The sequence below is a fragment of the Vanellus vanellus genome (genome assembly GCF_965231255.1).
Source record: "Vanellus vanellus genome assembly, chromosome: 10".
In the NCBI taxonomy this organism is placed as follows: Eukaryota; Metazoa; Chordata; class Aves; order Charadriiformes; family Charadriidae; genus Vanellus; species Vanellus vanellus.
Window position 1 is genome coordinate 12,477,067 of NC_138915.1, and position 16,735 is coordinate 12,493,801.

The window sequence follows — 16,735 nt, forward strand, 5'->3', positions numbered from 1 at the left end:
GGCAGCTGTTGACCTACACCCCCAGGTCCTTTTCTGCCAGGCACATTTCCAGCCATTCTTCCCCAAGCCCGTGGCACTGCATGGGATTGTTGTGACCCAAGTGCAGGACCCGGCACTTGGCCTTGTTGAATCTCATACCATTCGCCTTGGTCCACTGATTCAGCTTGTCCAGATCCCTCTGTAGAGCCTTCCTACCCTCAAGCAAATCAAAAAAGATCTTCAAACATACTGAGGGTGCGCTCAGTCCCCTCATCCAGGTCATTGATAAAGACATTAAAGTGAACCAGCCCCAATACTGAGCTCTGGGTGGCACAGGAAGGAGACAGCTTGGCTGACATCTTGTCTTGAGCCTTTCTCCCATGGATCACCAGCCTGGGGAGTTTCTGTTAGGACACCACCTGCAGGGCTGGGCTAAGGAGAGGCACCAGGGAGAGCCCCATGATGGGTCAAGGAAGCCTTCACCCTCAGGAGCCCCAGGCTGGTGGGTCAAGGGGAGAAGGGGTATTGGGAAGACATTCCAGTGTTTTCCATCCATCTGTCTGAGGGACATGGCTAGAGTGGTTTCACCTCCTGCTCACCCATTGCCCTGAGCTGCCATCATGGCAACACATGCTCCAATTCAGGAAGGAATGGCTACTCCTGGTTGTTTAACCAAGGAGGAGGAAACTCCCTGGTATTTTGAACAGGGAAGGAGGAGGGGAGCAAACGAGACAGTCAGCACAGGAGCTCACAGAAAGGCTGACCTGGACACAATGTGCAGGTCTGCAGCCTCCTGCCGCCTGCAAGAGCGGTGCAACAGTTAGCCACTTCAGCTCTGCTCCTCACGGCTGGGAAACGTGCTCATGGGGATGGTGGTACTGCCCCCATGCCACACTGAGACCCCACAGGAAAACAGGGGAGATAAAGGGTTTGAGCTCCACAGGACAAAACTGGGACTGAGCACCCACCAGTCTGTATGACGTGTTGAGTGCTTAGCACCACCTTCCCCTCCAAAGGGCAGACCACATTTCAGTGAGTCAAAACTCACTGAAACACCCTAGGAAGGTCCTCAGATACTCATCAGGGACTGCAAAGTAAACACACATTGCCTGGCACCACCAAAACCCCTTTGGCAGTAGCTCCTACACTGGTGGGTGGTAGCTGTCCTCTCCAGCCATTTCCCAGGAGCAGCCCCAGGACACAGCACATCCAGCATCGCCCATGACCATGAGAACAAGCTGAGCACAGAGCCTTTTCTTTGAAACCCCACTCATACCTACAGGAGAAGCAGGCAATGCTTTGATTTCAGAGCTATCGAATCCAAATGATCATGAGGAAGCCATCCCCCCTCCAGGGAACAGCTGCATGGCAGTCTGGTGACCTTCTACACCACCTCCACATCCCAGGCCCTGGAGAACGCGTGGAAATCTTGCTCACAGCAGCCCTCTGCGTGCAGTGCCTCACTCCTGGGAAGGCAGCACCAGAGGCACGCAGGCAGTCCTGGTTCCCTTGGGTGCAGAGGAGGCAGAAGCTGGGGGAGGCAAAGCCATCTAGGGAGCTCTCAGAGGGGCCCATGAGGGAGAGCCTGAATCTGCCTCCAAACTTTCCTGATTTTCGAGAGACTTTGGTCCAGCTGAGCCTATAGGAGAGACATGATGCTGTCAGAAAGACAGAGCAAGACTGGAGCTTGCCCACTGCTTCGCACCACTGAGGTCTTGGCTGGACATCCAGACCCCATCTCAGCAGTGCAGAGCAGGCTATTGCAGCAGCACAGCACTAGGGAGAAGACCAGCACCAAGTTCAGCAGCACCACGAGCTGCCCCTGCCACACCACACACCAGAACAACAGTCATCAGGGATCCCGGTGAGCCAACCATCCCCACAAACTCTGTGTTTCACACCTCTCCCCCGGCACTGCATGCACCACGGCATATCTTCTCACCAGGGTGAGCCTGCTGTGCTGCAAGACTCAGAGCCTTCAGGCTTCATGCCAGACCCTGGGCTCGAAGCCGGGCCCACTCTGCAATTCCAAAATCCAGTGGTCCAAGCTCATATGAACCTACCTTGCAGCTTGCTGACCTGACGCCAGCTGACTTACCTCTGGAGCAGGGGCAAAGCCAGAAGGTCTCCTATGCTGCTGTTTCCAGCCTTGTCCACAGTTCTGGTTTCAGCTGGGACAGAGTTAATTTTCTTCCTAGTAGCTGCTATGTTTTGGATTTAGTATGAGAATAATGTTGATAACGCATATTGTTTTAGTTGTTGCTAAGCAATGCTTATATTGAGTCAAGGGCTTTTTCAGCTTCCCACAGAAGCTGAGAGGGAGCATAGACAGGACCAGCTGGCCAAGGGAATATTCCATACCATAGATGCCATGCTCAATATATCAACTGGGAGTTGGCCAGGGGGCAAGGATCTGTGATTGCTGCTTGGGGTGGGATGGGTAATCAATCATTGGGTGGCGTGCAATTGTATTGCATCACTTATTCTGCATATTTTGTTACCATTATTATTTTCTTTTCCACTACTGTTCTATTAAAACTGTCTTTATCTCAACCCAGGAAGTTTTTTTCCTTTTTCTGCCTCTTCTCCCTACCTTATTGGGGGCGGGGAGGCTAGGGAGTGAACGGGTGCATGGTCCTTGTTGCCAGCTGGGGTTAAATCACGACAACAGCCTAAGAGGAGGTTATTTTGGAGCTTGCTCACAATCACCAAATGACCTCTTCGTGAACATCTTAAGAAAACCAAAAAGCAGGCAGCCAGGAGGCAGGAGTTGTCACCATTGTGTCCTGGCAAGCTCCATCCATTCGCCCCCGCTGTGAAATGGGTATTTACATTTCCCAGAGGCCCATGAGAGAGGTTTTTCTGGGTATCATCCAGCGATGATTATTTCATTCCTAGAAGTGGTGCTCAGAAAGAAGGAGGGAAACCCAGTACCACATAACGCATTTATGGTCGATTCACCCGAGAATCCCGGCCCTTTTCCTGCAGCCCTGGTAGAGGCAGGCAAGGGCTGAAGATACACCATTGGTAGCAGCAAATTTGCAGAAAACATCTGCCACAGAAGTCAGGGGGCTCCCCTGACTCGATGGCACTGGAAGGGGTGGCTGCCTGGTGAGGTGCTCACGTTCCCCCTCGGGTCTGACCTCTGTGGAGGTCAATATATTTGCTCCGTATTTGATGTCTCCCATACACAACACACAGCTGAGAAAGCTCCTGTTGTACAGGGAATTATTTTTTGCAATAGGAGAGATCTAAAAGAAGGAAACAATTGATAATATACAGACAGAGCAGTTTAATGTCTCGTGGTGCACAGGCAAGTCTCTGCAGGGCGCTGAGCAGACCCTTACCTGTAAACCGGGCAGCAGCCAAAGCTGCATCTGCTGTGCCCCATGTCCGCTCTGCCGGGAATTCAGGCAGCCCGCAAGTGCAGCTGTGCCATCGTGTGCTTCTCTCCAACATCTGCCTGTCCTGCTCACTGGAAAAATCATGGAGCTGCTGCTAATTTCATTAGCAGGCCCGTCAAGCAGTTCATCAATCTATGATTTCCTGGCTTGCCGCCATAAGGAAACAAGCGGGATCTGCTCTGAATTCGCAAAGCCATCCTCTGGGGTAATTTGTCTGAAGGCTTAAAGTTTCCCGAGTGGATTATTATCTCGGATTAAAACTGGGGGAGGGAGTGTTTTTTGCCCTTTTTTTTTTTTTTTTCCTGGAATAAACCAGAATATCCCCTAAGCTGCCAGGCAGGAGTTGCCCTGTCCCGGAGACAGGCAGGGCCCGGCGGGAGCACAGGGACCCGCTGTCCCGGGCCAGCCCTGCTCCGCCGCCGCAGAGAAGCGAAGCCCACCGGCTCCCGAGGTGCCCCCCCAGGGAGAGGGGCTCGGATTGGGCGCACGGGGCTGCCAAAAGGCAACGGCGGGTGATGGGAGAGGCTCCAAGGAGCCGCCGCTCCATCGGGAAACGCTCAGGGTTGCGGTTGGCCGCCCTCACCTGCCGAAAACACGAGTGGCTGCGAAACCCACCGCACGCAGGGGCGGCTGCCGGGGCCGCATCCACACGCAGCCCCCCCTGCGGGTGCCGCGGCGGTGCCGCGGCGGTTCCGCGGTTCACAGCACCCTCTCCTGGCTCCCGCGCCGCATTCCGCGGGGCCACAGCGGCGGCGAAGGGAGGAGATGGGGGGGGCTCGTCCGCCTCCGACCCCCCCTGCAGAGAGGGGAGGGGAAGGGGGGGGGGGGTGTGCTCGGCCCGCTCGCCCCCTCCCCGCCTGCCGCAGGCAGGGAACGAGCCGCAAGTTCAGGAGCGGTAAATCACAGGGAAGGGGAAAGCTGGGAGCCGGGGATCTTGGTGGTGTAGGAAAAAGCAGAGCAGAAACTACCTCATCTTCAACCACAACCATCTTAGTAATAAAAATAAATAACAAAAAAAAAAAAAAACCAAAACAAAACCAAACACCAGAAACCCAAACCAAACCCAAACCCAGAAACCCTACAATTTAATTTAGAGATGACAAAAAAAAACTTTTTTATTACCCGAAATTCTAATTTTGGTAATTTAACCTTCCTGCCCCCACCAATCCCCAAAACCAAAGCCCTTATTTTTAAATGGAAAATTCTCATATGAAATTAAGAGGGGCAGTCTTACATTGGAGAGGAAAAAAAGGACCAAGCAAATACCCTCATTTTTCCACCACAAATCTTTCTGGGTTGATACCTCCCCATGTGTCATCCCATTATTTTAGCCAAACTATTGGCTGAATTTGACCCAAAACATCAATTCCTCCAAAATTCCCTTCCCCACCAAACATTGTCCTCCTTGGAAACCAGCCTCAGCCCACCCCACTGACTCAGTGGGCAGAGCAGGAGGTCCCAGATGCCCACACACAGGTCAGGGCAAGCCATGTCACATAAGCAAGAAATGAGGGTGCATCCCCCAGTCCCAGCACCTGCACAGTACCATTAAGCGTGGGTGGCATTACTGCTTGTGCTGAGGTTGCTGTTGCTTGCAGGGTTTTGGTGGCCCTTCCCGCACTGCGCCCCTCACCAACAAGCCACTCACACCACGGAGCCTGCAGGGCTGCAGCACAGCGTGGCAGAGCTTTGCCAGCGCATGCGATGGTGCCACGTTTTCACCCTCGCACACGTGTCCCCGTGGCTCTGCCATTCATTTCTCCTCCAGAAGGCAACTGGCCTGCAAAGCTCAAAAACTCCCACTGAGTACAGGAAAACCTCCTGCCTAAGAAAATAAATGTGTTCTGCGCTCTCTCTGAGCTACCCACAGCAAAGCAAATACAGGCACAGTTGGGTCCCACCACTGCTTTGTTCCTTAAAAATGTGTCATTTCAGTTAAACCCTTCCTGGCACATCTGGCTGTCATTAGATAGAGACAGTTACAGTCTTCCTTCTGCGCATAGCACAACAGGCGTTGTCAGGCCAGCGAGCTGCGGTCTTTACCTCCGCATTGCACTTGCCATCTTCGACATCCATAGTCCAAATGGAAATCACACTGCCTCCGCAGCGGGAGGGCTTGGGAATGCCATCCCTCAGGAAGGTGCAGTGCTGGGGGTACCGAGCCACCCGTGCCAGGTGCTTTTCGACAGCACCAAATAAAGCAGAAGGGAAAAGAGAGGCAGGCAGGAAGTTGGCAGCTGCCTGCCCTTCCAGCTAGGTGTCCAGCCTTAGTGCGGGTAGTGGAGATGACCTAGGTAGTGACAGTGACCCAGACAAGCCTCTCCAACTGCAAATGTAAGAGGCACAGATTGGGCTGTCTTAGTTGAGTTTTGGTATCTTGCAGGTAAGGAGTCTCTCGGTGCAGATTGGGTGTCCGCAGGCACTCAGTGGAGACTATTTACCTGAAGTGAGTTACAAAGGCTGAACAAAAAATGCATTTGTAAATATCTGGCTTGTGTTTTGGTCTCTCTCGTTGGGGTGGTTTTGTTATCTACAAGGAATGCGGCATCTTCCAAAGCCCTCCTGTTCCTTGGTCCCTATGTGGATGGGTAGGTGGCACATGGCAGGCTGTGTCCACCATGACCCTGCATCTCCTCAACATACACAGGAGGTCAGTGTGTCCAGGTACCCCTCCGTGCAAGGTTCATGTCCCACCTTCTATTAAGGCAAATAGGAGGACAGGGGTGTGATAGGCACAGATCTTTTGCAGAAGCTGAAAGGAAATGCTGGCAGTGACATTAGCTAATGTCCTCTTTTTAGTGATCTAAGTCAAAGGTTTCAGACCAAGCCAATGAGAAAAGGGACAGGCTGGAGGAGGAGCTAGGACAATCACTTGATTTGGAGCCGTCTTGAGAGCTGCCATCAAGGCAGTGGCAGCAGCAATGCTAGGGACCTGAGAGAAGTCCCTGGGAAGGCAGCCACAGGATCTGCCTTGTGAAATAGCAAACACCATCTCAGCACAAAGCCAGAAATCATCTAGCTGATCTTTGCAACCCCCTCATTGCGTCCCACCAGAAAAAGCTTTCTCCTCATCCTCAAGCAGACTGTCTGAGCTGTCAGAGAAGAAGTCCTCCAGATCCTGCTGCCTCATCTTGGACTCCAGAACAGTGATGCGCTGCTTGAGCTTCATTTGGGCATCATTGTACTCTGTCAGGAGCCGCCCAAAGCGGGTGTGCAGTGTGTCCAGGTTCAAGGCCAGCCTGTCCAGCTTCTCCTCCACACTCTTCTCTTCTGTGCTTGCCTCTGCAGCTGACTCATCCAGCAGCCCTTCCTTGATCAGGATCTCCCGGCCACGCTCCTCCAAGACCTTTTTGGCATCAGGATACTCTGTGACTGCTTCCATAAGATCTTCCTTTGACAGGCAGAAGAGATCAGAGTAGCCCAAGCTACGGATGTTGGCTGTGCGCCTGTTGCCCATTTTGCTCCCTTTAATGTTGAGGATGCTGATCTCACCAAAGCAGCCTCCTGCAGTGAGCAACGCATACTGTGTCGTTCCATCATCTGCCACCACGGCCAACTTCCCCTCCTTAATGATGTACATCTCTTTCCCAATGTCTCCTTTCCTGCAAATGTAATCCCCTGGGCTGAACACCTGAGGGCGAAGCTTCAGCACCAGCTCCACCAGTAGACCTGCCTCACAGTCCTGGAAAATCCTCACCTTCTTCAGTGTCTCCAGGTGAACGTTGATGGCAATCTCCGCCCTTAACTTATCAGGGAGATTCTTGAGGACTTCCCGTTCATCTACTGCCTTCTTGTTGGTCCACAAGTAGTCAAACCACTTGATGACTTTGGTTTCCATGTCCTTGCTCACCTTGCGGAACTGCATGTAGTGTTTAATGGCATCAATTTTTGCCTGGAACTCTGCTCTGGTGGCATTCATGTTGGATATCATGGATCCCACGTTCCCCACAATGGTGGCAAAGATGAGGACACCGATGAGGAAATCAAAGATCACAAAGAGGTACTCTTCATCACGCACAGGGGGTGGGGTCTCTCCGATGGTAGTCAAAGTCAACGTAGACCAGTAGAGACAGTAGACGTACTCCCGGGTTAGATACCCATATTCAGGGTCTGTGATGTTGGGATAGACCCAAGTGTCTTCTCCAAAGCCTATGGCCTTGGAGATGGCATAATAAATGCATGCATTCCAGTGGATGATGACTAGGATGTACAGAACCAAGTTGCTAATGCGGAAGATGTTGGGGTGGCTGGTTCTGGTCTCAGTCCTATCAAAGAACTCAAACATGCGGGAGAAGTGCAGCAGTCTGTTGAAACGCAATTCAGGGCAATGCAATCCCACAGCAAAGTATGCCAGATCTGTGGGCAGGACGGAGAGAACATCCAGCTTGAACTGTAAGGTGTGGATGTAGTTATCCCGTAACTTCTTCAGGTCCTTAACCAGGAGGCCCTGTTCCAAGAAACCTAACAGAGAAGCAAATGACAGAATTAACTTGGCTTATGTTGAACTCTTCTGCAGGCTTCGTAAGCACTTCTGAGAAACATTTTATGGTATGCCATGCACATGTGTGCATATACACACAGGGTCATCCCAATATTACGGGTTCCACCTGATCTACTCAGTTTACAAGCCTTTGTTATCACTCAAGCCCTTCATCTGGCAAAAGCCACCTAAAGATATCACTTAGGGATTTACTCTGTTGCCACGAAGAAATGGGAACACAAAGGTTTCCATCCTCCAGATCATGAATTATTGCAGTTCTGACAGAAAATGTACAGCCACCTGCCACATTCTGAGAACATTAAATTCTACCATTTTTCCATGTAGATAATTCATTAGCTGAATTGATGCAAAATCAGAGATACAGACCTTCAACTATGCCCGAATACTAATAGTAATGCAGGTAATTTTGTACAATTATTCAAAGGTGAAGTTGAAAGCTGGGATGATTAATCTTTCATTCTGAAACTTACTCCATTTCTCAGATCTTTTAATTAGATTCTTTCTCTGGAGACTGCTTCGTACTAGTGAGTGCCAAGGTAGACAAAACCCTCCTTCTAATGGAGCTGTAGATTAGGCCTCTCCCTTGCAGCTCATCTCCACTTTTAGGGGATTAAAGCAAAGCCCTCACAAGCCAGGATGCTGCTTCTGCTTACCTGTGCGCAGGCGGATCACTATGTCCCCAGTGTAGATACAGTCTGAGACGTAGTCTAACACCAGCCAGAGGACAACATAGGTCTTTTGCAGGTCACTGAAGCAAGCCCTGGAGGAAGGTCATAGGGTGGTGAGACCAAAAAAACCCTCCATATCACCTGCAACTATTACAGCTGAATATAGGCTGATTCTGAGGCTCCTAAGTCTGCAACAGAGCTTGGTCACTTGCCCTTCTTCCCCAAGAAATTAAAACTCCCTTCTCTGGAAAATCTGCCCTCCCTTGATCTAGGTAAAGCAGCATCTTGAAACAACCTCCCAAATGCACCTTGCAGCTTTACGCTAAAGTCATGGTGCTTTCCAACCAGCACCAGAGGATGGATGCTCTGCCTTGGCGCTGCAGAAGTCACAGTGATAGCGGGTGTCCCTTTCCTTTAGGTTCCCACCAGCCCCAGCCCCACCAGTGTCAGCAGTCCGATCCTGGATGGGCTATGACAACCATGTGAACAGGATTAGAGATGGGCCCTACAACCTCCCAGCTCACCTGGCTACAAGCAAGCACCAGTTATAGAGGACAGGAACTGCAATGACAGCCAGCCAGCGGTAATACCAGTCCCCTGCAGGGTCCACCACAAAGATCTGCCATTTCTTCCTGGAAGCAAAGAGAAGCCAGAGCTGGCAGTGTATGAATAATGGGCTAAACATAGAAAATAGGGTTGGAAGGAACCATCCGAGCCACATCCTTCATCCCTTGCACTAGACTGGCTCAAGCTGCAGCCTGAGTGCCAACCTGTAAGCTAAAACCAATCCCAGCAGTGCTGAGCAAAAACGTCCAGCACTGTTTAAGCTCCTTTATCTCCAAAACTGGGCTCAGTAATGTACCAGAAGAGGAAACTGTAGGACGGTAGGGCAAAGCAGGTGGCCTACATGCACACAGCACCCCAGTGGCAGAGCCAGAAACAGATGTATGGAAGAGGGTGATCAGAAAAACTTCTCGTTACATGACATTGCCTTTCCCAGATGAAGCACGGATTGATGCCAGACAGATCTTAAGAGAAGATTAATTAGACCAGGAAGGAAAGTGTGCTGCAGATCAGTGGGAGCACCAGGACGGGATGCCCAAGCCCCAGAGCAGCAACCCGGGGTGGGCAGCTGGCAGTGCAAGGCTGCCATCGCCACACTGCTCACAGCTGCCTGCCTGCAGCCTGCCCAGTCCGGGGTCCAGCCTTTGAACCGCTCCCAAGTGTTTGATCCTGCTCGTCTTGGGACTCTGAGATAAGATGTGTGTGCTCTGGTTGCCAGATCTCACTGGAGAAGCCGGGGAAGAGGAACTCTGCGGCTGGGCTGATAGGCTTAGCTGCTGCAGCCTGGTAGGGCAAAACTCCCTCTCCCCCTCCCTCCTTCCCTCCCTTCCAGCTTTTGAACGTACAAAACTCCCTCCAGTGATTGGAAAAAAACAACCCGCTTGCCAAGAGATTCCCCATGCCCACCCCACCGCTTCTGACAGCTTCAAAAGCAAAACCTCTGCCTTGAAGTCTCCCTCCCCAGCGGCACAGGCAGCGGCACCCGCGGTGCCCAGAGCGTGGAGACCGGCACTCGGCGCAAAGCCAGCGGTGGTCCTCCACGTTCTGGTACGCTGTACCACTCTGGGTACAGCCACAGAGAAGCAGGTGGTCCAGCCTCCCCATTAAAGGCGCTTATCTTTTGCTCAGAAAGTGCAACATAAAGGTTTTTTTGAGAAAGGGACTCTTTGTGGGAAGCACTGACTCACCTGCAGCCAGTCAGTGCTGCTCTAACACCCACAAGCACTAATAACCTCAATAATGGTGTTAATTACATTGCTAATTTCAGCTTTAAATCACCAGTGCTGCCCACAGCCGGTGGCCAGAGTCACTGACAGCAAGGCCAGGGCTGGAAAACCAGGGCTCCGGGTTAACCCGGGAAGAGGGAATAATCATCTGCCTCTCCCCGAAGGCTTTGCATCCAAGTGGAGGCTCCCACGGCCGTGAACGGCAGCTCACGTTCGGAGTTACCAGACTTGGGGCTCTCCTCACCTGTGGAGCTGAGGACCTAGAAAACAGCAAAAGTTACCACCATCTCCCCAGGAGCCCACTGGCGCTGAGCAGCCCTTTCACAGCACGCTTCAGCTCCCTCTGATAATTAACAAGCTCCCCTTAACCTCACAGGGCAGAACGTTTTTTTTTCCATGACCAGTAAAGACGGAGATACAAGGCTCAGATATTCTTCTCCTACAGAAAGCAATCATTTTTTGGTGGTTTAATTACCATGTATAACGATAGGGTCCAGAGCAGTCCATGAGCTTTGCCCTTTAATTAGCCAGCAGAAGAAAAGCCAGGTTACTGCTTTTCACCGGGAGTGTGAGCCGAGGAGATGAAAGGGCTGAATTTGAAAGAGCCTTTTCAGAAAGCTGCTGTCACAGTGTCTGCTCCTGGGGAGGGGGGGGGGCACAGGCAGCAAACGCACTCCCTTCATCTCCCTTCATCCTACAGATGATGAATGAGACTGGCAAATCCCATGCATTTGTGCTGGCTGTGGTCTCCTGGGGGGAGATCCTGCACCCTTTGGCTTGTCCCCAGCTGAAGGTGCATCTCTTTACAGAACCAGGGCTGGCTCCAAATGCCAACCCTAGTGTTGGACTGCTCTGAAAACGGGGAGGTCTGCCAGCTGCCACCAGCCACGCAATGTGTGTTTCCTACCAGGGCATGACCCAGGGGAGAGAAGACCCCATGGGTGAGGGACAGGCCAGGTCTTTTCCACAGGGACAGACTACCAGGTCCTGTGTGCCCGCGCAACAGCCCAGCAAAGCCATGCTGGCTGCCAGGGCAGGGGCTGGAGAGGGCAGGGAGGACTCTTTCCACCACTGTGTCCTGCCTCCCCCTTTCCCATCCCCATCCACCTCCATCAGCCATCACTGCTGGGAGCCCCCAAGCACCGTGCACGGCTGATCTCCAGCCGAGGACAGCTGGGCCACAGGGAAGGGACCCTACTTTTTGTTTTCCTGCTCGATCTCCTCGTCTTCTAGATCGTTGCCAGCGCCTGCAGCCACCGTCTGGAGCTCCGGGCCCTGGAAGCGCTCGAGGAAGGGGTCTGGCTGTTGCTGCTCCTCATGCAAGCTCTTGCTGGCCCAATCCCTCAGCACCAGCACCAGCCGGACTATCCTGGACAGGGAAGAGAGGCAGAGTCAGGAGGTGTCTGTGGAGCAAGGAGAAAGAAAAAGCTTGAGAGCCAGCAGGGGGGATACAGCTGAGAAGAAAACTCTCACCGCTCCCTCTCAAGCCCAAACATTTCCTTTCCCCCCCCTTGTAGTGATGTGTGGGACCAGGAATATACAAGCATGAGAGCCCACCCTGGCAGAGTCCCACGACTCCTTCCCCAATCCCGCTGCCATTCCCACAGGAACATGAGGAATGTGTGGGTGACGGGGGCTGAGTGAGACTGCCATAGAGGGAAAGGAGCCCTTGAGCCCTCCCGAGGCCCCAGAGGTGATGGAGCCGTCCCCTCCCATAGCACTCTCCACGGGCAGCAGCATTCACAGGCGCTGGTCCCTGCAACCCCTGAATGCCACACAGCAGGAGGGGATCCCGACCCCACGCACGTCCCCAGTGTCAAAGCCAGGCACAAAAGGCTCGGGCTCACCCCGGGCTGGAGGCCCACACAGGTACCTGGCCAAGGCTCCCCTGCCTTGGAAAGTAGAGGCAGGCAGATCCTCGTCCCGATCCGGGGGAGCCCCTCTCTGCAGCTCTGAGGAGGTGTCATCCTGGGTTGAGCAGGTCCTGCAGTGGGGAAAAGGTTGGGGGGGGGGGGGGAGGGTCACAGGCACACTGGGCCATCGTGGCAACTGCCTACAGCCAGATGAACTGGATGAAGTGGGCAGCTGAGGTTTGGCATCGCAGCCCTGCCCACACCAGATCTCGGCAGACAGACCGAGCTGTCCCTTCCCTCCCCTCCCCTGCCCCACTGCTGCCTCCCTTAACCAAACCAGGGACCAGCCTGACCTCCTGGTGCTGAGCCCTGTCCCTTCCGTGTCACCCTCCACTCGGGCTCGGGCGGGTGGGCAGGGGTGGTGGTTGGCCGGTGAGCTGTGCAGACCATTACTCTTGGCCATCATCCTCCATGTGAGGAGACCACGGGCACGCACCCTGCCCCAGAGACCTGCAAAGAGCAGAACACAGCCACAAGAAGAGCCATGCAGGACGCATCACATGGTTTGAACACACAGATACAGAACAGCATGAGAAGAAAGTTTTCCAGCACCAGCCATCACTGATGCTGCAGTAAGAGTCCTGCAGAGCATTTTGCCCTCCCCAAGAGATCCCATATCTGCCTGTGACCCATGAAAGATGCTGTCCTCGTCATTCAGGATCCTCAGCCATTGCCAGGGCAACAGCATCTCCAGCGAGCTGTGCCATAACAATTAGCCCATGGCTCTTGGCACCACTTCCAACCCAAGGACAAGAAAATAAACTCGTGAGGGATGTAAGCACAAGGCCAGCCATGGTGGGGAGACGCTGTCATGCAGCAGCACGGGGTAGACTTTGCATGTACAAAGGTGTTTGCACCCAAGCATCCACCCTCCTTCCCCAGGAAGTGTTTGCCCAGCGAGCCCCGCTTCTCGTCACAGCAAAGATCTCCTCTGTGTTGGAAATTAAGGTTTGCTATTTAAAAATACCATCTGGCTTTAGAGAGCAGCAGAGAAGACCCTACATTAATGTGCGGAGGCTGCTGTGGAGCTGATAAGTGTTTGATTTCTCTGGGGTTTGTTTATCTAAAAAGCAAGAGATGCCCATGGGGCTTGCCCAGCCCCAGCATCTCATGCAGCCCTCGCTGTTCTGCTGCACCCTCGGACAGACCACACCATGCAAAAGCACCTCACGGAAACAGAGACTTGCACACGCATGGACGCAAAGACACACAGGCATTGCCCAGCCCTGCCTGGACCACGGATTCCTCCCCTGGCCACCCCATCTGCTCCCCCTGGCACACGGTACACCCTCCATACCCACAATGCACAGATGAGGCAGGTTTCTGGAGACAACACGCTCGTGCTCTCACACAGTGCAGCCCACGGCCAAGGCTGTGCTTGGGGTAAGGCAATGCCTTGTACACCTCTACCAACACGCACAAAGACTACACCCACACCGCACGCACAGGGACAGTCACGCGGGCCCAGGCGCGCCACCTCCCCGGGGCAACAGAGCCACTGCCCAGAAGTCACCACTGTCCACTTACGAGCCTGGCGTCCCCCGAAGCCTTCAACACTGGGCTGCTGCCTGGTGCGGGCTAGCAGGGGTGGCTGGGGAGCATCCCTCCCCCGGGAGCCTCCTCCCCGGTGCACTCAGGCTTTTAAAACACGCGTTGAGCTGCAAAGCAAAGCCAGCGCAAGCAGAGCTGCCTGCGCTCCTGCCCTTCTCCCCTGCCCAAGCGGAGAAGCAGGCGAGGCGGCCGGGCAGCACTCCGGCAGTGGCGGAGGTGTCTCTGTGGCGCACGGGGAGGATGCACACGCGCGTGTGCGTGTGCCTCATCACTACAGCACGCCCATCCCCTGAGCATCCTCGACGCCCTGAGCAGCAAGGCGCACTTCAGAGGAGTTAATAGCAGCCAGCTTTGTGTCTGGGGGATGAAAGAGGAGGAGGGAAACGCGCAGCTCAGACGTGCTCCATTTCCCTACCCACGCATCCCCTTCTCCTTCTGTCACCTCCTCTATGGCTGGAGGGACCCCAGACATGTCCCAGGGTAGAGCCCGGCTGGAGATAGCAGCCGTCCTGAGCAGCTATGGCTCCAGCAGCTCCTGAGTCTGCAGCAAACCCTGGGGAAGGGTCACTGCCCACTGGGGGACGGGGACAGCCAGCAGATCCCCAACTTGGGTCCTGCCGCACAGGGGGGTGCACTAGTATCGCCTTCCAGGCTGCCTGCTCTGCTCCCTTCCTAGCCCTCTGCCCTGGAGAAAAACAAAACTGGTGAGTATTTCCCTGCTTCACAGGCTGTGCCACAGCTACTGCCAGGACAGAAAATTTGCAGAAGTAGCCACATTTTAACACCCTCCCATCCAGTTAGGTCTTTACCTAAGGGAGCAGAAGACCAAATGTGGTGCTCTGGAGTCCCAGCAAAGAGAGATGCAGAGTTTGAAGATGATCACGAAATGCATCTTTCACCAATTTCTGCCCTCGTATTTTGTTCACAAAGCCATTCTAACAACCAGTTAGCAAAAAAAATTACATCTCCAAGGCAATAAGGAAGAAGTTAATTTTTACTCCTTTCCTCCAGCATCCAGCCACTTGCAGCGGCTGAGTCCCTGCCATGCGCATGGAGTCCTGCACCAGCACCAGGAGTCCCTTCGCTATCAAAGGTTTCCCTTGTTTTACCCTCGAAGCCTTAAATTCCACTGGTGCTGAACTCAGTGAAAACCTGGACAGCAGGAAGCCCAAAGGAAAAAATGGAATTTTTGCAGCCCTCGATGGGACTGCTGGCGGCGCTGGGTGCTGCCTGGGTGAGCACGCATCAGCGAGGGACACGTCACCTTGCTCTTGTCCCCACAACACAGACCCCAACACTGGGGACAGCTCACGGACCAGGAGCACCGGCAGCAGCACGCGTCCCTCTTCCGCTTCTCCTTTTGCTCCCTGCCTGCAGCTGCCTTCAAAAGCAACACGGGAACTCCGGGAGCTGCTCCCTCACACCCTATTGCACAAGACACTTTATTTTCTGTGCACATTGTTGTGGCGGTGACCCCAGGAGACATACAGCCCTGCCACATGTGCTGTCCTGGGACAAAGAAGAGCCAGGAGGAGGAGGCAGGGAAGAGAAAAAGGAAATAAATAAAAGCACTGCAGCCCAGCAGGGACAGCATTAACCACAAACTCTCCTCCTCCAGACCCCCCCCAGCTGGGGCAGCTGGCATGTGTGTTTTACACCAGCGGGCCAAACAGCCTGTAACTCTAGAGATGCCAGAAATCCAGCGTCCGATTAAATAAGCATGCATGGCTGAGACATCCAGCACGAGGTCAGGGTCCTGCTGCCAAGGGAATAAACCTTACCTGTTTCCATCCACTGGGATACCAGGATCAGACTCCACGGTTGGTAGAAGAAACACATCCAGAACACACAAAGTTTATTAAAACATGCATTTATGTGTCAGTGTTTCCAGATTTACACCAGGATTTATGCTTTATGTAAAATTCATATTGTCTTCCCTACAACCTGCCAATAATTAGCCTTTGAGAACACATACAGTTCGATCACCTCTCCTCCAAACATCTTCAATCCGCACTTTGAAGGTGGTGTGTCCCCCAAAGGGTCAGCCCTTCTCGCCCTAAAATACAGCTTTAAAAAACGAGGCCACAAGCTTCCTCCAAAACACATTTGCACCTCTCTGAGAAGAGAAACCAGCCAAACTGATTTACCTGCTTTCCTGGCACAAGCCACACAGCAGCAGCCCCCTTATACAGACCCGTTGTGTAAGGTCCCCTGGTAACCCTGACCACATCCCTGAGCCACAGGAACCACCCCTGCACCAGTGCTCCCAACCCTGCCACACAGCCTGCCATGGCACAGCACACCAAGCCCACCACGCCATCCTGGCTCTCATCTGCAATAAATCTCAGTGCTCTTCTCAACTCAGCTATCAGGCACAGGTTCAGACCTGCAATTACTTGTGGGACAATTATTTATTAGTCAATGTCCAGCTGCCAGATTTACAGTCACAGATGCTTGATGTGGTTGCCGGCAGAAAACACCCAAGCATCCGTGTCTGTAAATAAGCTACTGGGACGTGTAGCTGCAGATCCAGCTACAGAAAGGTCTCGTTAAGCCATGCCAAAACCTGCCCCCAGAGCCTGCAAGCACAACTCCAGCAGATGTGCTGGATGAACCAGCAAAAGTGTCTCAAAGTCACCTCAGATCCAAGTGTTACTAAACTCCGCAGAAGGAAAGAAACAGCAAAGCTGTTGAACTGGGCTTGTTTTTATCTAAAGCGCATCTGGGCCAAGAATTCCCCTCACCTGTGTTCTTGCACCATTGCTGAAGTTACAGCTTGGCAACAGACCTGGGAGCAAGCCTGCCCTCTGGCACTGGCAACCTAACAAATATCTACTGCTGCCCAAATGGGCAATTTTCCACGGCCTGTCTGGTGCTATCACTGTTGGTACAAGGTCTTATAATCCAGAGACTCACCATGGGGAGGTTT

The 16,735-nt window shown here is 53.2% G+C and overlaps 1 protein-coding gene across 1 annotated transcript; it reads right to left on the reverse strand.

Moving 5' to 3' along the window:
• Window positions 1–4,321: 4,321 nt before the first annotated feature.
• CNGA2 (cyclic nucleotide gated channel subunit alpha 2) lies at window positions 4,322–12,696 on the reverse strand. Its single transcript, XM_082488245.1, has 6 exons — window positions 12,549–12,696; window positions 12,216–12,326; window positions 11,541–11,711; window positions 9,077–9,184; window positions 8,538–8,644; window positions 4,322–7,844 (listed from the first exon to the last, which is right to left on the reverse strand). The coding sequence occupies exons 1-6, from the start codon at window positions 12,659–12,661 to the stop codon at window positions 6,421–6,423; spliced, it is 2,034 nt and encodes a 677-aa protein (XP_082344371.1). The 5' UTR covers window positions 12,662–12,696; the 3' UTR covers window positions 4,322–6,420.
• Window positions 12,697–16,735: the final 4,039 nt, after the last annotated feature.

Bases quoted from the DNA above. Each gene is read 5' to 3' on its own strand.
- CNGA2 (XM_082488245.1), bottom strand. From the start codon at position 12,661: ATGATGGCCAAGAGTAATGGTCTGCACAGCTCACCGGCCAACCACCAC. The intron at 12,327-12,548 runs GTCAGGCTGGTC...TCCCCACTGCAG, and splicing joins ACAGGGCTCAGCACCAGGAG to GACCTGCTCAACCCAGGATG. The intron at 8,645-9,076 runs GTGAGCTGGGAG...ACCTTCCTCCAG, and splicing joins TGGTGCTTGCTTGTAGCCAG to GGCTTGCTTCAGTGACCTGC.